The 24,146-nt window shown below is 40.9% G+C and overlaps 2 protein-coding genes across 11 annotated transcripts; both read left to right on the top strand.

The window, feature by feature from the left end:
• Positions 1-137: 137 nt before the first annotated feature.
• LOC133990187 (transcriptional repressor p66-alpha-like) lies at positions 138-19,350 on the top strand. 10 transcript variants are annotated; one of them, XM_062428389.1, is made up of 11 exons: positions 138-266; positions 8,519-9,093; positions 11,562-11,694; positions 11,956-12,084; positions 12,196-12,273; positions 12,372-12,491; positions 12,989-13,141; positions 16,055-16,313; positions 16,820-17,214; positions 17,303-17,555; positions 18,056-19,350. In XM_062428389.1, the coding sequence occupies exons 2-11, from the start codon at positions 8,522-8,524 to the stop codon at positions 18,193-18,195; spliced, it is 2,232 nt and encodes a 743-aa protein (XP_062284373.1). In that variant the 5' UTR covers positions 138-266; positions 8,519-8,521; the 3' UTR covers positions 18,196-19,350. The 10 variants fall into 10 exon arrangements, with proteins under 10 accessions (XP_062284373.1, XP_062284374.1, XP_062284375.1 ...); XM_062428390.1 differs by lacking the exon at positions 138-266 and adding an exon at positions 364-525; XM_062428391.1 differs by lacking the exon at positions 138-266 and adding an exon at positions 542-687.
• Positions 19,351-20,952: 1,602 nt separating this feature from the next.
• On the top strand, positions 20,953-24,048 carry ndufa13 (NADH:ubiquinone oxidoreductase subunit A13). Its single transcript, XM_062428384.1, has 5 exons — positions 20,953-21,078; positions 22,774-22,852; positions 22,930-23,001; positions 23,097-23,166; positions 23,804-24,048. Exons 1-5 carry the CDS (start codon positions 20,985-20,987, stop codon positions 23,921-23,923), a joined length of 435 nt encoding a protein of 144 aa, XP_062284368.1. The 5' UTR covers positions 20,953-20,984; the 3' UTR covers positions 23,924-24,048.
• Positions 24,049-24,146: the final 98 nt, after the last annotated feature.

The following is a 24,146-nucleotide window of genomic DNA, read 5'->3' as shown; positions in this document are numbered from 1 at the left end:
CGGGCATAGTCGTGTTGCCTTGGCCCTTGGTGGTCAATGGCTTACATGATGTGATCCGGTCGCCGAGGTGCGCATGCCCACTAAGAGGACGCAGCGGCTCCATGTGTGTTGAGGCGCATTATTTGGCAACAGACGCGGCAGCGGGGAGGGCCGAAAAAAAGAGGATATCCCCTGGATTTCAAAAAAGCAACGATTTATCGAGGTTAACTGCAGATTAAACATTCCTTGGTCGACCATCGGTGAAGAACGGGCGACAAAGCGACCGAGTAAGTTGACTGAGGTGAAGCTGAAGTTTTGTAGTAAGTGGATCGAGGGGAGCCTTTTATTCGGACTCGTCGAGAGGATCCAGGTTTTCCTCCACCTATCTGTGACGATAAAGAAGCTGATGGGCTGTTGAAAAGTAACACTTCTCCGCAGAGCCAAAGGTTGAGCACTGCTGAAGGGGAGGAGGAGGAGGAGTAGGGGGGGAGACTCGCTCAGCCAAACATTTATTTCATTTTTACATTTTCTAAAGCGTGCCACCTTGTAAGTATGATCCCTGGACTTGGTGTTTGTCCGGTAGAAGTAACGCTAAACGAGGTGAGGATTAAAACGTGAACATCGCCAGCAGCGGCTCATTCCGTTGGGCCGGTCGATGAAATTTATGAGTTCCGACTCGAAGGCTTTTCCTCGGGAGGGGACACCCAGGTAAACCGTCCCGGTGAGACACACACAGCCTCACTTTTTTAAGGGCTGTATGTTGAAAGTTTGTGTCCCCTTTTATTGAGCTGATGCTTGTCCCGCATCGGTCGTGTACCCGGGCTCGGTTCTGGTGTCCGTGTTGACGAGCAGCTGGAGGACTTTGACTACTTTGACTGTCTCTTAAACGAGCCGTTGACGTAGAGAAACGAGCCGTTAATGTAACGACGTCCTCCGGATCCGTTTGTTGTTTTTGTTTGTTTTTTTGTTTGTGCGATGTAGCTAATGTTAGCCCGCTAAGTAGTTACACGCTCACCTCCACTGAGGCGGTGTCAATAATATAAAAAAAGCCGGCTAGTTGCACATGTATAGTGTGGGCTGGGTTTAGTTTTTTAAAGGGCCGACTTTTTTGGTTTGGTTGGTGTAACGTTTTTGGGTGGTGTAACGTTAAATGGTGGACGCCGTTGCCCGCTCGTAAAGCCCCCGTGGCACCAGTGTTGGTTCTGCTATCTGGTAGCTAATCTTCCTACTTCTCTCTGTGACAACCGTAGTCTTCCTCCTCTTAAAGCTGAACACACACACATACACACACTCTGACACACACCGCACACACTCCCTCTCTCAGCCAGACAGCACACACACAGATACACACACACATAGAGCCAGTTTGCAGCGCTTTCTTCGGGACAAAGCTGTGGCTCGGGATCTCTGCTTTAACGCCACTTTATACATTTTCACTGTTGTCTTCTTGTTCGGACACCCTCTGATTAATTTAAAAAGAAGGTATTTAATAATTTAATATGACGGGAGCCGGTATGTGTCTATGGTATGTTGACAAAACCACACGCAGCATTTCACGACCAGGCTATTCAACTTCAGCTTTGATAGTTTAACACTTTAAAAAGGGAAAGCTACAACTGTACTTCTGATGAAGTAGCATCGTCTTATTACATAATACCTTATATCATTAGAGAGGTTATATCTACTGCTGTCATAAAAATAATCATAAGTAAACGAATATTGTGGTCTACAACTTTGAATTTAAGTAATCAGTCTAATAAAAAAGTGATTAATGTAGTGAATGAATAAGTTATTGTAATGTTACAGAACACATTATTCTTTTGGTTAGGCTCACAATTAACAATTATTTTCAATATCACTCAATCTAATAATTTTCCATATTTTTTATCCTTTAGTTTATAAACTTGTGACAAATTTGCCTCCAGTTTATCCAGACTCTGATGTCTTGTTTTTGTCCGATTAACAGTTTTTATATATATATATATATATATATATATATATATATATATATATATATATATATATTATTGAAGGATTTTTGCATTTTCCCCCCCTCAAAACACTTTAGTTTCTCAATATAGTTGATCAGTGGATATATATATGTATATATATATACATATATATATTATTGAAGGATTTTTGCATTTTCCCCCCCTCAAAACACTTTAGTTTCTCAATATAGTTGATCAGTGGATTGATTTATTTTCTGTCAATTTGTCAATCAACCCATCGTTGCTGCTCTACTTTTTGTCAAACATGGATATGTCACTCCGACCAGTAATCATTAGTTAATTAGTAGTGCTGCAACACAACACAGCCACTTGAAGGTACTGTGTGTGCCGTGTAGACTGGGGATGGCATGATGGTAAAGTGACCTGCCATAAGGAGACTTTATTGCCTCTTTGTAGGAGATCTGGAATGAACACTCAGTTGTTCATGTGGACAAAGGCCCTGTAAAGTGTTATTTGCATGTAAACAATCTGTTGCATGGTTGCATTGTTTATGAACTGTCACTGTGAACAAATGCAGGATGTCCTTAGTGAATGGAGTTGTTCAACAGCATAAAGAAGAGAGGAGAATGCTTTGCTTTGACACACCAGGACCAGTGAACCACCCGTCACGACGTACACTGCCAAAATAGTGCATCTACAGCACGATGCATGACGTCCTGTCCACCTCGGAGTAATTGTATTCCCAGTATTGAAATTACAAGACTGAGCGAATCAGAAACTGCTCCGAAGTTTCAGGATTGTTGTTCCAGTGACTGATCCAGAGTAGTTGTGTAAACGGCCACTGTTCTGGAAAGGGTCGTCTGCTGGCAACATTTTAAGCTGCTGCACATGACTGCCGGGTCACAGGGCAGCTGTTTGGTCAAGCTTTTATGACTTGATCAAATGTATAGCCCGCAGTCTGCTCTCTTAATTGCTCTTTTCTGCTCATTTGGTTTAGATGGCCGTGTTAGCTGCTGCATAAAGCTCTGACGTGTTCACAGGTTAAGTTTTTTTTAATTGAGCAAATCATTGACCCACGCAGGATAGCTTTGACTGTAACCAGCTCCAAAGCTAAACTGTTCAATTTACATAAGTTACATTTGTTTCAAGTTTATATTGGCTGGAAACCATCTGTCTTATCATGTGTTATTTTGATTGATGCAACCAGATAATTGATATGAATTTTATGCTTCAGCAGCAGATTAACGTGGTAAATAGAGCTGATAGTTTGCACAGTTTTTTTAAAACTGCGTGCTGTGCAGAAATATGTTTTCACAGGGTAAAGGTCTATCAGTGGGTAAATAAAATGCTGTATGTGCAGCCCCACATCGATGATGGTTGAGAGTGAGTGTGCCAGCGTGAACGAAGGATGATTGAGTGACAGGTGGTGGACATGATCCACGACTGACTAGTTAAATAACCACCTCAGGGCAGGAAGTAAAGACACACAGCAGAAAACAAGACAGGTGAAGATAAACTGTACATTCTGGTGAGCGCCGCCCTGATAACAACCTGATACCAGATTAAAGTGCCCACATTCTGCGTTGGTGAAAGCCACACTCGCCAAGAGTCAAGTACCTGTACAGTGCAACTTGATAATGTGACTGCGATCATTTGTGATTTAATTACACTGTAAATGTTAATGTGTTTGATTATTGACTCAGATAAACCCTTTAAAAAAGTCGTTGTACTGTACAGTTAACATGCTACTGGGACCACAGTTGGTTAAGAGATCTTACGTGTTTATAAAAAGCCTGATTAACACTCATTAATTAACATATCCTGATGACAGGATGATGATGATGAAATGCTTATTACAGGGTGAGCTGTGTGGTCATTTTGTTAGTGTCGCCTGATTGATGAGGACTGAATGATTATGAGAAAAATCATAATCCTGTTTATTTATCTGAATGATTATTGATCATGTGATTATTATCTAGTATTTGTCGATGCACTTTGGCACCCTAACATATATATTTTTTCACTGAAGCTATTTTACAAAACAGCAACAGCAGCTAGAAACTCTTTCTTTCATTGTGTTTGATAATCAAAGTTATACTTACATAAATATATACCGTTTAGTAATTTGGGCCAGGTGCAAATGTTTTATTTTTGTCCACTGGCCAGATAGCTGGTGAATGTTCAGATTTGACCAGCTGTTAAATATGTTACCATTGTTTTATTTTGGCTGGTGAGTGAAGCTGATCTGCCAGCCACTTGCATATTTTACATTTGGCTGGTGCTAATTTTGTGCTCTGCTAGCGAGTGTAGCAGCAAGACTCATATGGAAAATCCCCCAACATATACATATAAGGGCTCAGTTCATCTTTGTCTACAGTTAAGACATGTCGGTCTTTCTTTGTTAAAGCTGCCTGCTTCTCCATCTCAGTTGGTAAATACTAAATCGACAGAAAGAGATTTAGAAATGCAGGTATAATTTATTTTTTACAAGGGGGATTTCTTTTACACACTACGGTCTAATGCTGGGTAGCGTGGCTTAAAATTGATAACACAATATGTACAGAACCAGTGAAATGATTGGACACACTTTTTCATTTGGGTGAATAGGACGGTGTGTCTAAACTATTGACTGGTGCTGTATTTGTGTTACGGTTACGATGACAGCTCCACCGGCTAATACACAGTGAGTTGTGCTGATGTTCGTGGTGGCTCATGTGTCCACTAGTGTGCTATTTGTACCCAATATACAGAAATGTCCCCCACCCTGATTATGAACTCAAAAGCATGCAGGGAAATGCATGTTGGAGAAGGTTGAAGAAAAAAGACCCAAGTTAACTTTTTTCCCTGTCAAAATTCTTCCCAAGTGTATCGATACTTCAGTTTTATAAGAAGTGATGGAAAGTTCTTAGTCTGTGAAAACGAACTCAAGGACACTTCTCTACGAGCACCACCTCCTCACACTAGAGTGAAGTCTTTAACAGTGTGTTAAATGCTTGTTGTAGGCTTGTCCTCTTATTTGAATAATCATCAGGATGATATTGTACAATGGGATCATTCTGACAATCATAGCATGAAACTCTCATGACCACAAATGGCTGTGAACAGTACCGACTTGGACAGAGAAGTCTGTTATCCTGATGTGTGTGTTGGCGACCAGATGGCTAACTTTGTTTATGTAGCATGAGTTTGTTTTGTCAGACGTGTAAAGTTGAGTTTTCCTTTCAGTTTTAGTTGCCTTCTGAGGTTTTGCACTGGTTGCATGCGATGTCAAGTTCTTGGGTGGGTAGGGGGTTTGATCTGCCGTGTGTGTGTGTGTGTGTGTGTGTGTGTGTGTGTGTGTGTGTGTGTGTGTGTGTGTGTGTGTGTGTGTGTGTGTGTGTGTGTGTGTGTGTGTGTGTGTGTGTGTGTGTGTGTGTGTGTGTGTGTGTGTGTGTGTGTGTGTGTGTGTGTGTGTGTGTGTGTGCTTGAAATGTGTGTGTGTAAACTGCCACGGAGATGAAATGTGAAACCTGTCAGCCATTCAGATCCCCCATTACAGGTCAGTGTCTGTATAGGGTTGTTGGGGGGGGGGGGGGGGGGTCAGGGGGGTTCATGTGTGTTACTTTTGCCACCAGCATCAATTCACAGCTTTGTGCATCAGATTTGATAAAACCACCACAACACACACACACACCACACACATACACACACACTGTATAATGGCCGTCAGTGTGGAAGCCCTGCATCTGCTCCGGCACCTGAAGGGTTAAAACTAGCTTCGGCTTCTCTCTCAGTCATACACACACACACACACACACACACACACACACTAGCCAACCGGTTTAAACCGGTTCTCAGGAAAAGTGCTTTGTGTGTCCCACTGAATCCTGGGAAGGGTCATGTCATGTGTGTCTCAGTGATGTAAGAGTATATTTTAAAAAAACTTAGTCGGCTCTGTTATCAGATGATTGGTCTGCACACTGCGTTGTGACTGTGTGTGTGTTGTATAGGTACATCATGGGTACACTGAGTCTGCTTTATGCTCGCCGCCATAACCTCCCTGAGAACAGGAAGGAGAGGAGAGGGGGGGGCTCGGAGTGTGTCACATAGAAATACCCAGGTTGTAAGGGTTAATTGTTGTCCCCCCCCCCCCACACACCCCCAAAACCCCTCCTAAAACCACAGCTTCCTGTAGTGCGTTGCTGGGAAGACAGAGGGCCTCGGCACACTTGGCAGGATTGGGTCGCTGAATGTGACTGAACGGTGTTTCGTGTTTGCGGTCGGCCAGTAAAAAGCAACGGATCCAAGTGTGACTGTCACTTTCTGTTTGAGACTGTGTGAACTTTGAGCCGACGTCATCTTCCTGCTGATCGCTGTATGGGTCGGCACGTGTTTGTCTTTAACAAACTCTGATAGTGACCAGGGTAATTTCAACGGGTGCCAGCACATGCATGTTAGAGTCCCGATCTTTATCTTACTGGATTTACAGATATGACGTTCACATAGTTCTGATAATTTGCTCAGCTGCATCTTTTCTCCTCTGACTTGAGTTGAGGATGAACCCACTTTGGGTCTGTCTGTCTCTAAATTTCGCTTCTCTGTCTTAAAATGACACAATTTAGGATGTGTTGTATTACAGAAGTTAATCTACATTTCAGCGTGTTGATCATCGTCACATCAACTGGCATGATGTTTTTTTATTTACCGTCACCACCAAGAAACACGAACTGAAGACACTCCTAAACTCAAGACGGAATGATTAGAAAACTGAATATGGTTTTACATGCCACAGGATCAAGTTTCCAGTTTGAGTTCGAAAAGGTTTCGATGGGTCGTTATACAACTGTAAAAGTAAGCTTGTCCTGGTCCATGTGATCTATCGTCTCCTCGTGTCTCCTCTCTAAATTCTGACCGGACACTGAGAGATTCACAGCAGCTACTGAGCGGATAATGTGTGCCTGATGCACATCTGTGAGCGCACACTGCAACGTCTTATCTGTCTGACGGGACGAGCAGCTGTACGTCTCCACTACTACCGGCATGTCAACATCTGGTAGGAGATCAGACGGTAATGGATCCGGTGTTCCTCGTTGCCTGACACAGAGAAAGAATGATTATGTAAAGGGAAATCTTTTAGTGTGTGAAGACATGAATGAAAAAATCATTTGACTTGCACACATCAATTACTAAACTACTTCATGGGTCATAATGAATATTTTTAAAAATCACATTCCAGTTAATTTCAAATATTCCCAGAGTCCCTTTCAGGTCTGATTTGAGTACAAAGTTACCTTGTTGTTCCAGCTGTTGAAATGTATCGGTGCACATTTTGACGAACGTTCACTCCATCTTTTTTTCTTTTTTTTCAGTTTTGTTTTGTGGTTTAGATTGAAATGTGGATAATTGGATGTTTTAGATTTAAACTTGCCTTAACATCGTAATCATCTGACCATAATAATCCAACTTGTTTTGTCAGCTGTTTTTATTCATCTTGCGTCCCCAGCTGATGATTCAAGGTCAGTTTTGTCTACCAAACTTCTGAATGATGGCTTCACAATCACCTTTTACACTGAGTAAAACTTAAGTTATTACTGGGTAACAACTCTGCACTGTAGGTTTGTTAGATCGTGTTAACATTACACTAAATCCACTCAGAAGATTCAGTGCAGCTGAGAAGGTCTAAATGACTAATAAAACAGCATTTTGAGCCAAATTTATTATGTCATTAATGTCGCTAACAAACATGAATTAACTTCATATTTCCTTCATACCTTCCTCGGTTACTGAGAGCTATTCAAAACAAGAGACTTTAGGTGAGCGGGTACACGGACAGTTTTTAGCTGCTTTCAGCTCTTCTACTTCAACTTTCAGGGTTTCAGCTTGAATGGATACTTCATTATCAACTGAAACTGCAACTCCAGTCCAACATTTCACATACAGCTGCAAATTCAGAGCATGTTCAACTACGTCACCTGACACTTAAATTATTTACAGAACATGCCTGAACTTTAACATTGTCATCAGTACTACCGTCTGGCAGTTCAGCTGTTTGCAGGCCAACGTGCTCTGGTGCCACGCTGAGACGTTCGTATACTTCTACACTAGGTCGAACGTTTCTGTTTCTTCTGTTTTCATTTCGGCCTCCAGACTGCAATTTAATCCAGCAAAGAACTTCTTCAACAGGCAGGTCCACATGTTGAGATTTGGAGGGCATGAATGTCTGCTCCTCTGCATGCCATGTGACCAACGGTTACCCATAATACCCTTCTCTGAAATTTCTACTGCTTTCAACAATTAAGATTTTAAGATTGTTTACAGAAATAAAAATGTGCCAGTTTTTTGATAATGCAGACTCGCCTCATTGAGACTTATCTATTTATTTAGTTAGTGTTTGATTTTGTCCATTTTGACCATTTCTGCCAGCTGTGGTTTGGGTGGAACGCTTGGCTGTTGTGATGAGATGTGATGCGTCATGCTTTATTCAACGCTGGTACTGGCGAAGGCTTACATAATGAACATCTGTACTTGTTGGATTTGACCTGTAACTTTGATCCTGTTTGAATATCCAACAATCCAGATAATGAAGTTATTTCTTCTTGTATGTGCAGGGGATGTCTGAGGAGGCGGTCCGCCAGACTCGTAGCCAGAAGAGGGCGCTGGAGAGGGACACTACTCCCCAGTCCGTAGAACCCTCCAATTCTGACAATGAAAGCAAAAAGCCTAAATTGGACCCATCTGAACCTTTAGAACAGGAACAAACTAGTCCTAAACCTGACCCCGTACTGGCACAGGACGGTCAGAGCCAGGCTGGGTCGGGATCAGAGAAGGAGCCGGAGCAAGAGCAAGAGCAGGAGCAGGAGCAGGAGCAGGAGCAGGAGCAGGAGCAGGAGCAGGAGCAGGCTCGGCTGGCCTTACCTTTAGTGTCACCTTTGGCCTCTGAGCAGGATGATCTGAAGCGGAGCCAGACAAAGCAGGTTGAATGCAGCTCAGACAATCGGACTGACTGCAATGACAGAACCAGCATGGGAGTGAAGACAGAGCAGACTCTGGATACAAAGAGCCAGGTCCAACTGATGGAGCCCAAGGCGACCGGCGGCATGCTGGCTGCAGGCGAGGTGAAGGCCACCATTAAAGTGGAAGTCCAGACGGTAGAGCAGCCTGTGGACATGAGCACTTCCAGAGGGTGAGAAACAGTTTTTAGTGAACTCTCTCCAGCTGTTAAAACCACATAACCTGTCAGACAAGTGATGGTGTGAATATGTCTTTATGAGCTGCAGGCTTCTTTTTTTTAATTACAAACCCCCCTTGGGATTGTTGTTAGAAAAAAAAAAAGCGATAAGATAGATCTTAAGAGGCTAAAAATGTTAAAAGTTACATTCAAGGCCCATAACGTTCTTAAAATGAGAGTCTAGGAGCGAGGGGGGGTGGGGGGTGGGGGGTGGGGGGTGGGGGGGGGGGGGGGGGGGGGGGTCTGTGCTCAGAGGTGATGTTTAACTTTATCCTTTGGTCTACCTCCATTTTCCCCCTACTCACCACCTGAACCCTAAAAACTCCCCTCAAACAAAATGAAGCTGTGTGTCACAAACCGGTTCCAGCCGGTTGTTGCCATGGTTTCCACAGTGGAAGGAGCAGCGAGGGGAGGGGGGTGTGGGGTGGGAGGAAAAGTGAGTGTGTCACGTGATGATGACTTTGAGGTCATGTGACTTCTTTGGAAGAGTAGTGATTAATCCACAGGAAGTGATGATGGCGCTAAGCCCTGAGGAGAGACTAATGCACACATACACACACACACACACACACACACACAAGGAGGACGGCCAGGAAAGACAGGCCTCATGATGTCATTTGTTGACTTTAATGACTCTTTATGCTCCAAAGAAATGTATAATCTGTGTAATCGCAAGTCCATCCTTGTTTTTTAGAGGAACATTACTCATTTTCTTTGTACCCATTTTCAGTTTTTCAGCACCACTAGTCAAAAAAAGGTAGGTCGTCAGCTCTACAACTCGCATATAGCCTGCAGTTAAACTAGTCACTTTTCATGTTCACGTCAATCCAAACTGTCCCTCCTCGCTCCAAAATCCTTGTTGTTCTTTGTATGACGTATGTAGCCGTATACAGATCACCCCCAATTGCCTCAAACGCCTATTATGCTCTGCCACAATATCCTGTTTCAACAGGAAATTTGTGCTCTCAAACAGCCATTTCATTGTGACTTTAAGACCTTTACTTCAGCTTTAAGTCCCACCTTGCCCCTCCTTGGCGTTTATGACTGCTCCCCTGTTGTTGAAATCACATCAAGATGAAGAGACGCTGCCTAAAGACGTCTGGACTTGCAAGATTACAGTGGATCAGATCAACAGACGGTCATAAATTATAATTTGGGCTGCGAGTTGAATTGTACCTCATTTTTCTTAAAATGGGCTACAGCTACCATCGTGGACAAAAGTAAAAAATATTTGATAATTTTGAACAAACTGATGCAATTGAGATTATATATATATATATATACATATATATCCAAACAAACAGCTCTGTCACAAAAGCAGAAAGAAAATCATAAGTTGTTTTCATTTTTTTTTAAACAAAAAACTCTTTAATTTGGTATCAAAATATGGCACATGTAGCAGGAAAATGAAGTAATTATCACTATAAACCTGAGCTCTGTTGTAAGCACACGTCCTCTCAAAGATGACATTTATGTGACGAGGCACAGATCAGATCCTACAGTATGAAATATGGCAATATCACATCATCATTTATCCTGTCCTCAAACTTTATTGTCATAACTGCATAAGTCAGTACAAACTGTACACACAGTTACAAAAAGTGAAATCTCAAAGTCAGAAAATAATAACCTTTAGTAATATCTTATTTATTTATATTTAGGTGTACATGATATGAAATGAATAAATGCAGTGATTCAAAACGATCAAATATTCAATGAGATGAATGAGAATGGATGATAAAAGGGTTACACCAGGCCATGTGATGCAATCCACAACATTTCTCTGCATCTGCTTCTAGTGTCAACAAATCCTAGCCTGTAATAGCACCCTATTTTTACTTTGGTGTACATTAAATCATTATATAATCACTCCAAACAATCAAAACACTCAGTGAGAAATGCATGTTCGAAGAAGAAAAAGTAACTTCAATTTAATTTTCTAACAAATATGTGATCCACATTTTTCTCTGTCTGCTTCCCGAGTCAACATCTAGAGTCTAACAAAACAGATCCTTCATTGGATAATTCTCCGCAAACTAGTATGGAAAAAAATCACTGAATTTATGCGAGGAAAAGTTGCTGCAACCTGGTCAGTCCTCCCTACCCACTCTTTGGCGGAGCCAGATACTGCTGTTCACAGCTGTTTAATGACGGTGATTATGTAATTTCGGGGGGGGGGGGGGTAGTTCAACTTAAAGTATCTACACATCAAAACTCATGACTTTTTTCCCCTTTTCGATACACTGGAAATAATTTTAAAATGACGGGCGCTCTAAGGAGCTACAGTACAGTGAAATATAGAATAGGTGCTGCGGGGCACTACAGGAATAATCCTGTTTTGTGTTCCCAACATGCAGCATCCGTGATCAGTTTCAAATGTACTGAAAAATTCATTTGAATGTCATCCTCCTTCTTGTGTGCAGCAGTATAAAAAGGGAGAAGCGCCCTCCGTCCCCTGACGACGACGATGTCATCATCCTGTCAGATAATGACTCGCCCAGTCCACCGATGAATGGCCTGAGCCACTTCAAGGAGCTCGACACAGATCTGCTCATGGTGAGACACTCAAACACAAAGCTACGTGTCATGCTGCTGTCCTCCTGAGACTGAACTATTATTTAGTACCTTCAAAGATTTTCCACCGCGTATGGACAGAGCAACTTAAAATGAACGAGCAGTTAAATGTTTGGAGACTCACGTTGACAGGATGCATGACTGTTAATTGACACGATTGGACCTGCTGAGGTATTTCAGTCACTGGACTGGGGTTTTCATGATGCGAGTAGTCTAAGTGATGTTGTAATCTGTCGAGTGTAGAAAAGCAGCCCAACGGAGAGGGAGCGCATCATTAAGCAACTGAAGGAGGAGCTGAGACTGCAGGAAGCCAAGCTGGTGCTGCTGAAGAAACTCCGACAGAGCCAGATACAGAGGGACACTCTCCAGAAGGTAAATCACAGCTATAACCCACATTAACACAAAGTCACACATAGAGTCTCAAACCCTTCCAAATCCAAACTCCTTCATTGTGTAATATTTTGCACCGCTTCTCTTTCTCAGCCCTCAGGTCTGTCTGGCGCCTCTGCTCCTCCTCCTCTAATCCGAGGAACAATTGCAGGCAACAAAGGCTCACAGCAGGTTAATAATCTAATAACACACATGCATTTGTGCCCACAGGCAGCATGTCAGTGTGATAACACCTTCATACTGTTACTGATGGTGTTTTCCTTTTTCAGATTTTGACTGGCAGGAGTTCGGGCACAGTTATCCCTCCACCACTGGTGCGAGGAGGGCAGCAGTTGTCGTCTAAACATGGCTCCCAGATCATCATGCCGCCTCTGGTCAGAGGGGCACAGGTGAGTCATAGCATAGATATTATTAGCATGCTAAGATATTAATATGTCATGTTTCATATATTTAAATCTTTGGCAGGGCAATGATAACCGCAGATACTCTGTCTTACTGCTGTCTTTCACTCTCTGAGACAAACTGCAAGGAAATAATTTCACTTAAATTTAGGACTTATCTGTTTGCACCTCTCTCTCTCTGTGTGTGTGTGTGTGTGTGTGTGTGTGTGTGTGTGTGTGTGTGTGTGTGTGTGTGTGTGTGTGTGTGTGTGTGTGTGTGTGTGTGTGTGTGTGTGTGTGTGTGTGTGTGTGTGTGTGTGTGTGTGTGTGTGTGTGTGTGTGTGTGTGTGTGTGTGTGTGTGTGTGTGTGTGTGTGTGTGTGTGTGGTGCCCCTTTGCCTTGGTGCCTGTGATGTCCCTCCCTTGGTCTCCACTACCTGTGGCCGCGGTGCCCCTCTGTGTCGTCCCTCTCATTGTCTTGTTTAGCCCATCTCTGTATCTTCACAGCAGATCCAGGCTCTCCGCCAGCAACAGCAGCAGCAGCAGTTGGTCGCCTCAGGAGGCGGAAGCTCAGGACCCCCTCCTCTGCTGCTGGGCCCCAGGACCTCAGTCCCTACAGCCCAGGGCCAGAGAGGCATGATCCAATCAGGCCTCATCAGAGTAAGCAGTAGTATTAGTACGTTGGTCAGTGCCGCACAAGTGCTTCCAAGTGGTGGAAAAATACTAAAATATCCACTTCAAGTGGAGGTGTTTTTAGTTGGCCCTGAATTTTATTTTTATGCAGGTAGAAGTACTGGTGTTCACATTGAAACACAAACAAAATAAATTAAATTTCATTTGTACTATAGTTTAAAGTTGTTCATGGGATTATAATATCACATATTTAAGTCCAGTGGTGGAAGAAGTATTCAGATCCTTTACTTAAGTAAAAGTACCAATACAGCAGTGTAAAAATCTTAAACAAGGTGTAACGCTGTCAAATAAATGTAGTGAAGTGGAAATATAAAGTAGCATTAAATGGAAATACTCGAAGTACAATTACCTCATAATTGTACTTCAGTGCAGGACTTGAGTAAATGTACTTAGTTACTTTCCAAACTGTTTCATTCCACATTTATACATCTTTGAAATCTTTAAAATACACTTAGACACATACACAAACTATCATAATAACCATTACTCCCATACTTGATTAACATTTTGCAATTCAAATTTGCCAAATTACCATATTTTCTTTGATGGAGGAGGTGTGAGAAAGGTAGAACTGCAACGATTAGTGAATTAATTAGTTGATTGAAAACGAATTGACCACAAGTTTTAGTCATATGTTTAAACCAAAATGCCAAATATTTTATGGTTGCAATTTCTCAAACTCCTACATGAAAGAAAACCATTTATCTGACTTGTGGACTGTTGGTCAGACTAAGACATGTGAAGATGAACCTGTAAGAAATCATGAATGAGAGAAACAAAACGTTTGATATGGTGTTGGAAGAAAACACAGGCATCGTCCATCTATTTGCGCGATTTATTTACAAATGATATGTGTGTAGCCCCCTCACTCAATTCCTATTTTTTGAACACAACCATTATGATTACACACTCTATACTTTAACCACCTTCTGGCATGGGAGAGGAATAGGTGATGGCTACACATTTAAAACCGGGAAGTGTGTACACAGATATGATTCAAAATCAAGGTGCCAAGAGGCCAAGTTAGCTTATAATATAGTTATACTGTATGTGTGAGTTTTAACTCCCATGCTTCATACTTACTCAACTATAGCCCTTTAATGTTCCACACAAATCAGATTATCATACAATGAATGACGTACATAACTATTAACCATGAATCACCCTCAAACACACAGATGGAGTGCAAAAATATCACAGCATTTATTTCAAACCCCCAAACAAATAAAATAAAACAATTAAACAAAGAATACCCGGGATTTTATAACTCCGTTTATGGTACCATGTTCGTTGGCGCTCTGTCCACGTGCAGGAAGTCCCTGGCAGCGGCAAGTCCTGAGCACCTCTATTGCAGCAACATGAGTGACAATGTCCGAAGCACACTAACATTAAAAATCAAAATTTCTCAAATCAATACACGGTTGGAAAACCATAAATGGGACTAGCGTTTATTTGTCCACAGAGGATGGCTTTCACCAGTCTTTCTTGAAGGCTGAAAGCTGACACTGAGCACATCTGTCCGTAGTCAAAGTGAGATGAGATATTTGTGATGTGATATTTACTAACGTTACAACACCGGACACGGTGTTTTCACACCTGCACTATTTAGCCCGGTTAGTCCAGTTCGTTTTCTCCCTGGCTGAGGTTCGTTTGGGCGGGTCCGGACCAAAACAGACCCTTGAGAGAAGGTGGACTCGGTCCGGTTCCAGGCCAACTCTGGAGCAGTTCGTTTGTAGTGGTAATGTGATCCGACTACTAGACGTACTCTGCAGGCAGGTGTGCTTTGAATACGGGGGTAAGGAGGAGTGAACAGTTAGCCGGAGAGTGACTCGAGGTCGGACATGGACTAATGCAACGTAGTGCTTTGTGTTTGACCTGTGGAGATCCTTCACGACCTTCTTCCTGTATTTACCTTCTTGGTCCCGCCTCAAACGCACCTGACCAATGCGTGAAGTGAAAGGTGTCACATGTTGTAGCGCTGCATTCTGGCTCGTTTGGACATTTCTCTGTGACAATAAACTGAATTGAGTTTACAATCTCATAAACTGATTTGGACCAGAATAAATGACTACAGGTGTGAAAACATTTTACCGTCATGTTTTGTTTGTCCAAGGACCGCCAGGAGTCCCTTTCTGACAAAGTGATAGTTTAGAGAGTAACATTGTGGGTCAACCTGCCGACCTACACACAGACCAGCCAATCAAACATGAGCTGTTATCTTAGTGCGTAATCAAATTTACTCAGTATTTTCTACTCCTGGTTTAAGCTTTCTGTAAACATGACACAACCACACATAACCAACTTTTTTCGTAGAACTGATGGGCAAAAAGTGAAGGTAACTTTACAGTGTGAAACATCGTAAAGCTACTGACTAAAGACGTGACTTTGCTAGCTGTCGTCTGGTTGACAAAGCAGGTGGTTAGTTAACTTAGGTAGCATTAGATAGCAGCGTGACCGTGCATTAAATAATGAGATGACAGTCGATTTTAATGCTTACTATTTCATAAAGAGTTGCCATATAAGTCACATGAAGGCATACTTCATTATAACTTATGATTAGACACGACAGGAAGCTGCACTAAAAACAGCACTGGGTCATAGATGTAAATGTATTATAACCTATAATAATCATATAGTGATTCTTACTTAGTGATGTTACATTTGTGCCTAGCAGTATCATGCTTTTAAACTTGACAACATCTTGAAATAGGAACCAATTTGATCTTTAAGCACTTTGGTTTGATTGTATTTATTGTATTGATTTACAGCCAATTGTTAATTAATATTTTGCTCAAACAATCAAATACATTTTGTTTGTGATTGAATGTTTCAATTGTGCTTATGTTTGTGTTTCTTCCTTTCTTTGCTTGTTTTTGAAAGTCCTCACCATCCAGTTTAAAGGGCTCCTCAGGAAGCAGCGGAGTGTCTTCACATGGCGTGAACGACTCTCCAGCAAGCCGCCAAGCTGCAGCTAAACTTGCCCTGCGGAAACAACTGGAGAAGACCCTCCTGGAGATTCCACCACCCAAGCCCCCTGCCCCGGAGTTTAACTTCTTGCCCTCAGCAGCCAATAATGAGTTCATCTACTTGGTGGGACTGGAAGAAGTGGTACAGAATCTGCTGGATACCATCCACAGAGGTGTGTTGGTTTTATGTGTTGATGACATTTGTTTAGTTGTTAGATCTGCTTCTAACAAGTGATGGTAGCTGGTCTGCCATTTTTTATTGAATTAAAATACTGATCATACAGAATCCCCACTACCACAGTATATCTGTCCACCTGCATCTACTTTTTTCTAATTGTTATCTTTCAGCAGGCCATACAAATATAACTGAACCAACTATACTGATAATTGATTCATTATTAAAACTTCTAAATTATGAGGATCTGCCACTTGTATTCTCTCTATATGAAAGGAAATTGAAAATCTTTACACTTTTAAGACACAGTTGGAAATTAGGAAATTGTGATGGGCATTGTTAATTTATTTTATTACTGTTTTTTGACATTGTATACACCAAACAAGTGGATTTATGCATTTGTCTACCTCTGTCAGTTTCTTCTAATGATCACTTTGACACCATACAAAACCTTCTGTCTGTTTTGAATCAATGCCACTTGGTTTCTCATCTCTCTCTATCCAGGAAAGACAGGTGTAGCACTGTCCAAGTCCATAGCCAGAGAACCGTTCATCTGCACCAAGTGTCATACTGACTTCACCTGCCGGTGGAGGCACGACAAGACTAAAGTCCTCTGTGAAGACTGCATGTCATCCAATCAGAAAAAGTCTTTGAAAGCTGAGCACACCAACAGGCTGAAAGCTGCGTTTGTCAAAGCGCTGCAACAAGAGCAGGAAATAGAGCAGCGTATCCTTCAGCAGACGGCCTCGTCAGTCTCTCACAGTAGCTCTTCGTCTCTGAAGGCAGAGCAGTTGGTGTCTCAGCAGCTGAAGCAGGCTCATGCCAGAGCGTCTTCCCTCCAGCACCACCACCAGGCCAGTCGAGGAGCCAACATTGTTCACCATCACTCCAGCAAGCAGGTTGGTGTTAGTTTTTTTAAGTGAAAGATTTGTGCAGCTGTTGGAACTGTAACTTAAACCGCTCTCTGTGTCTCTTGCCTCCCCTCAGAGCCAGCTGTCCCATGGCAGTGTCTCATCACTGGGGGTGAGGGGCGTCCCCCACTCCTTTTCTTCCTCCTCCCAGCTGCAGAGTGCAGTGGCGGCCGCAGCTTTGGTCAGCCGGCCAGGTAAGCACGCCCATGTTTCCCACCGCTCTGTCCAGAGTTCAAAGGTGAGCAGCAGTGGAATCGTCGGCGGCAGGAATGTCAGCGGAGGTAGTGCCTCATCCACTGCATGGAAGAAGCAGAGCAGCGGCAACACAGGTAGACTCACATGAATAGCAGCCCGACTCTGGCGCCTGACATCTGCTCTTTCAAATTCCTGTCTGGTCCAAAAGCAATCCTTGACGATTTGGTCTACATTCTACCAGTGTTAGGAAACCTTTGCAGCGGTTGCTATGTAGTATAATCTCACACACTCCGAAAAAGTGAAATACAGTTAAAACACGTCCAGGAGGAAATGTTTTCGGACAAGGCAAACCCACTCTCCAATTCTCTCCCTGCCAGTGATTTCAGTCTTCCTACTGTAATCCCTCAGTTCGGTGGTGTAGTATTTTTTTTCCTGGGTTTCATTACAGTATAAGTAGCAATTCTGTCATTTCTCCTTTGTGTTTGTCAGTGTGTTGTGGGGACACGGGTAGCTAATATATTCAGGTGTTTCAGCAAATCATACCACTTTTCCCCTGTTCAACTCTGAAAGCATTAAACGAATAGCAGGCAGCCTGCTCTGTTCCCTAACCTGGTGCTCTGTTGCATGTTCACAGGAGTGACTATGGCCTACGTCAACCCCAGCCTGACAGGTCACAAGACATCAGCCACCGTCGACGCTCGCCAGAGGGAGTACCTGCTGGACATGATCCCCTCTCGCTCATCGATCTCGCAGACAGCAAACACATGGAAATAATTGAAACAATACTCAACTATTCATTATTAGTTTTTTGTCCAAGTTTACTCAGCTCCAATATTACGGTCAACATCACCCCCTGGAGGACTGTTAAGAAAATGCAATCTGTCAAAGTGAAGAAGCATTCTTTCCTTACCTTTGTATGATTGTTATTTTAGTTTTCTTCTTTTCTGTTGTTTATTTTAAGGTTTGCTGTTCTTTGGTAATTGTGCAGAAACCATTTTGATTTGATTGGGGCAAAGAAAAAACAAATACTTGACTTCCCCTGGGTACTTCTGTCCTCCAGACTGGGTAGTTAAATGATGCCGTGATAAGAGTTTATGTCTGCATTGAGTACTTTGGTAAGAATGAGTACTCTGTTTTTTGGGCACATGTGCCCCTTTTGCCATGATGTGGGTCAAACTGACCCAACTATTGACACTTGAATGGTTATAGTCATACCCAAGAGTTCACATTCAACAACGTACACATTTATTTTAAGCAGAAACAAGATAACTTTGGTTAGTTGTAAAATGTTCAGTACATCACCCCTGTAGTTAAAGGTTTGAATTTATTTTGTATTTACAGTAAGTTATTTTGTTGTTTTTTTGTTTTTGTTTGTTTTGACTGATGTTAAAAATCACTCTGTATATTGTGGTTTCCACAAATGAAGAGTTTATTCTAGCTTTGTTTTTGTTTTTTTCTGTTTAACAGCATGCCTACCCTTACCCACTGTTCATTCTGCACCTTAGCTAAAGAAGCATGGTGTTGTTGCTTAATTAATCTGTAATTACCATCTGTAATTTGCTCATTTTATATTAACGTCAACATTGTAAGATTATTTTGAGTATTATGTCATCGCTGAGAAAATGCAAAAACTCTGACGGAGCTGAACTTGTCACACTGGTACCAGAGATCTCGCCTCCAGTTTGTTCAACAATAATCCATCAAACATGCAGCGTTTATGGAGCCCTGAATCAGTTCTTAAAGGAATTATCTCCTCAGCCACAAAGACCCTGGAATGCACAAGACCAACTTTTATCTTGCACCTCGTCATCATATTGCATAATTTCTCTGCTACCCGATCTTAACTGCATTGTACAAACTTATGTTCAAATTTATTTGGTTTACTTTTTTCCTAGCTCCTAAAGAAATAATAAAAATATACATTTTAAACACCCATTGTCATTTGTTCTGTGTAGATCAGATGACACTAGGATGATGGCATCTTCATCGCTCCGACTTCTTCATGTGATCAGGACAAGGATTGTTAGATTTATTCCTCAATATTTGCTGTTTCATCTTGATGAATTTTAACCAGTGCAGTGAAGTTACTCCTTCACTGAGTTAATGAGTCACAAGAGGAGAGTGGAAATATCAGTGTCCACAGGCTGATATGAAAACATGAGCAGTAGAGATTGAATACAGGAAAGACGAGTTGGTTAAATCCGTCTTCGTTAGGAAGTGTCAAACAAGACTTTACATAACTGTTGAAAGGCAAATAGCTGTCTTGTAGCCACATCCACTACATTCAAGTACAAAAGAAAAATTAAAAACTTATATTCAATTGTGAAATATAATTAGGTACATTGTACTTAGTTAAAGTTAAGTTTATCTAGAGATACTTTATAATTCTAATCTACTACATTACAGAGGAAATTATTGGAATTTTACTCTATATGGACATTTAAAACATATGATCAGCTTTTAACATATGACTGTTCCCACAATGATATAGAGTAGTTTGCTCCACCTTGAGCAACAACATATTAAAATGTTACACGTTAGTGCGTTTTGACAAGAGGTGATATTGTGTACTATTACTCAAGTAAAAGATCTGAACACTTTCATCACTGCTTTTATGTGCAACATTGAGATAATATGTGACTATCATCAATCACAACAGACTATATCTGCTTTGCATGCTTATTTAAGACGGTCAGCGATTGGTTTTGAAAAGTTTACACTTCATTGACACAGAATGTTAAAAAAATACTTTCACAAGCAAATATTATGCATCTCTGAAGGGTAATATTAAAGGATAGCTTCACAATTTTTAAAACACAGGGAGGTTTATTTGCTGTAATCATTCCTCCTGTTTATAATGGCTATTTAAAGATCCCCTTTCAATGTAAGTGATGGGGGCAAAAAAATTTGAACATAAATGCCCCTTTAAAAAATGTCTGAAGCTTATATGAGATTTCAGCCACATTTAGTCTTTTTAGCATCATATTCCTCTTACAGCTTAGGTGGAAGTATAGTAACAAAAAGAGGGACTTTGGCACCAAAAAGACTAACTTTGAAAGATATATATTTGATTCGACTAAGACAACTGAGGCTTCATATAGCTTTAAATATACTTTGAAATACATTTTTGCACAAAAGGAATCTTGTGGATTTTGCATCACTTACATTGTCAGGGCAGTATGAAAGGATCTTCTAATGGCCATAATGAACATCAGGAATTATTACAACAAGAAAACGCCATTTCAGTTTTCATTTGGGCTCCTGAATATTGTTTTAAGACAGACTTGAAAATATGTGAATGCGTCCTGAAATACTGATGCATTTATGAATAGAAACTAGTGGCACTCATTATAATATTCAAAACAGCGGTACTTAATGAAAAATACAGATCCCGTTTTTATAAATGGGTGAAAATAGAAAAACAACGCGGTAACCTTTGTTCATTATTAACCATAAACCCCCCAGACAGGTGGGGGCAGTAGAGCCACTGAAGCTGTGACGTAAGCGAGATAGAGGGGTTTTGGGTGTGACGTCACCAACTTGTTGTGGAGAGCTAGAGGAAGATGGCGTCGTCCAAGGTGAAGCAGGACATGCCTCCTCCGGGAGGCTATGCCCCGTTTGACTATAAGAGAAATCTACCGAAACGAGGACTGTCGGGTACATGCATGAAACACTCTTCTTGCTACACACGTAGATTCATACACGAATCGTTAAATATGTAACCAAGGTGACACGATGTTCAGCTGCTAATGGTAATTAGCGGCTAATGCTAACAGCCAGAACTAATCAGAATAATGAAAATGTTTAAACTTAAAGTGCCTCCTAAATTACTGCCTCTTATATGAAGAACTGACGTCTTTGTCTGTTAACATGGGTACTAAATTATTTGTTTAATAACGGTTTTATGCGAGTTAATGATGTCAGGATGATAGCAACTTGCTAACTAGCGAGCATTTTTTAAGTCAAATATTGTTATATTCTTCTAAAATAGCAAAAACACTTATGTTATTTAATGCATGTCATTCAAACACTTTTAATCAAGCATAGGAAGCTCAGTGAAAATACTGAATTAATGGATTATGATGAAGTGAGTGGGTGTTGCAACCAAATATTCGACCCTTCAGATTTTGTGCCTCTATGAATGTGAAATATTGTCTAATGTTTATTGTCGTTTTAGACAAATTAACACTACTGGACACAAACTTCTGCTTTTACAGTTTGAAAAGTTATGACTCTTGCTTAATAAGGTCACGTTATTCTAGCTGTTACTATCACCTGTTAAATACTATGTGACCATATTTAATACTTTAAAGGTAACATAGGACAATAGAGCTGAAATCAGGTAACTCTGTGTGATGGGTCACAGAATAATATTCTGTGACCCATCACACAGAGTTACCATATACATATTATCAGGCATATTATGTCTTAACACTGGCAGCTGTAATAGTCAATGTTATTAAACACTGGGGCTGCTGTGAGTTCATTTTACACTTACAAGAAAATCTGCCAGTTTTTTTCAGATCAACAGTCTAAAAACCAAAGATATTCAGTTTACTGTGGTGTGTGACCAGAAAAGCTACAAAATCTTACCTCACACAAGTTGCAAGTAATTGTATGCATTTTCACTTCAATGATCAAAAATAGTTGCTAATTATTTTCCTGCCAAATAATTTAATCAATTATTGCTGGACAAAAAATATGCATCTACCTGCGACAAAAGAACAGAAGTAAAAAAAACAAACATTAAAAAAAACATTTAAAAAAACTTCAAAGATGATTTTCTATTGGCCAAAAAGGTGTCAGCTCAAACTGCTTTAAATACTTTTTGTCTATTCATTTAATAATTTCCGTCTTAAATTACAAGAGCCTGTAGTGATATCATCTGAGTATCAGCACTTAACTTCTTGTACTTTTGGTTCAACCCAAAGCTACAAGCTCATGATAAATACCCAAATTAAATAAAAATGTATAGAAACAAGTGGCACGGGTGCAGTGACCAATGGCCATATAAAGAGTCTAAATCTTTTTGGTCCTGTTCAAGATCAACACTGCACATTTGATCAGCTGTCAGTATCGATATGCCCGATTACATCAAACACACAGCAGTGCAGATCATTTTATTTTTTCATTCATCTTTTTAACTTTAGAGAAAAGAAACTGAAGCACAAGTTGTTCGTTTGCCTCCTCTGTTAATTTTACTGCTTATCTAAACAAATACAATAGTTTTAGCAGTGATGTCGGCGTCTAAACTGAACTGAGAAAATAGTCGATATGTCCTTTAAAACCCAACACTAACTAATCTAAATGCAGCATTGCCTGAAACTGACGTATGAATTATTTAATCAACAGGATACAGCATGTTCGGCATTGGCATAGGCATCATGATGTTCGGTTACTGGAGGCTTTTTAAGTGGAACAGGGAGAGGAGGTAAGTATGTTTTTTTTGTTGTTCACAGTCAAAACAGCCTGACACTAGTATTAATGTTGTGTGTTTGTCTAACGCAGACGCTTGCAGATTGAGGATATGGAGGCCAGGATAGCTCTGATGCCTCTGCTGCAGGCGGAGAACGACCGCAGGTGACAATAAAACACAAGGACACACTCATGCTGAGTTTCTAAATTTACCCGCAGGTCAATGATTTATGTAACAGTTGAATCTCTCGTCTGCCCAGGACCTTACGGATGCTGAGGGAAAATTTAGAAGAGGAGGCGATTATCATGAAGGATGTTCCAGGCTGGAAGGTAAAGAAATGCTGCAATTCTTTATTTGAAAGGATTTTACATGTTCATGTGTGTCAAAAATAACACTGCTGGTCTGTTTTTAACTTCTTTTTTTTCAGGCCTTCTTCAAGAAACTTGTTTTAATTATCTCTCATTATTTATTTTTTTAAATGTTGGTCTTTTGATTTTTAAGATAATTTTGTAAATTAATGTAATACTTTGACTCTTCACAAGAGGGTAAAAAAAACGTTTTTAATTGAAATGTATAGTAACTGTTCATCTGTATTAACTAAATAGGACACACTGCACAATACATCTCATCTATCAGCCACAGTTTACGCAAAGACAATTTTACATTTGATCATTTATATCACAATCACCTGTCTTTTTATGATCACATTAGCCTGCTTCATGTCTGAAAATCTATAAAATGGTACACTTTTAAAAGCATATCCAAAACAGTATTTGTCTTTTTTACCATCAGTATAATCTGGTGTTTGCCCATAAATGGATATTTGAACTACATAAAATGTAATTAAATCTTAAATAATATAAATTAAATTGACAATAGATCAGTCTTAATTTTCTGCAGCATTTTGTTTTTGTAAAATCTGCGAAGTTCCTTAACTGTTTGTCTCTTCATACTTCACTCATGCAGGTTGGTGAGAGCGTCTTCCACACAGACCGCTGGGTCGCCCCTCTGACAGAGGAAGTGTTCAACCTCCGGCCCCGTGAAGAGCTCTTGAACAAGCGTTTCGGCTTCTTGGCGTACGTGTAAAACCACCAAGACAGACATTGTCCCCAGTCACACCACCTTCCGCAACCAGAACCACGTGTACCTGAGCTGGCGCTTAATCCAGATTGTAAATGTTCAATATTAAAGTTCTTTTTTTCTGTACCTTATCCTGGTTTACATGCTTGTTTTTTCAGTTTGGACTCGTCCAGTGGTTCAAAGTGGACCTCAGTTACTGTTGATCAGTGTAGTTTTACTTTATATTTTT

The sequence above is a fragment of the Scomber scombrus genome, chromosome 11, assembly GCF_963691925.1.
Source record: "Scomber scombrus chromosome 11, fScoSco1.1, whole genome shotgun sequence".
Lineage (NCBI taxonomy): Eukaryota > Metazoa > Chordata > Actinopteri > Scombriformes > Scombridae > Scomber > Scomber scombrus.
This window is presented reverse-complemented; position numbering and strand designations above follow the sequence as displayed.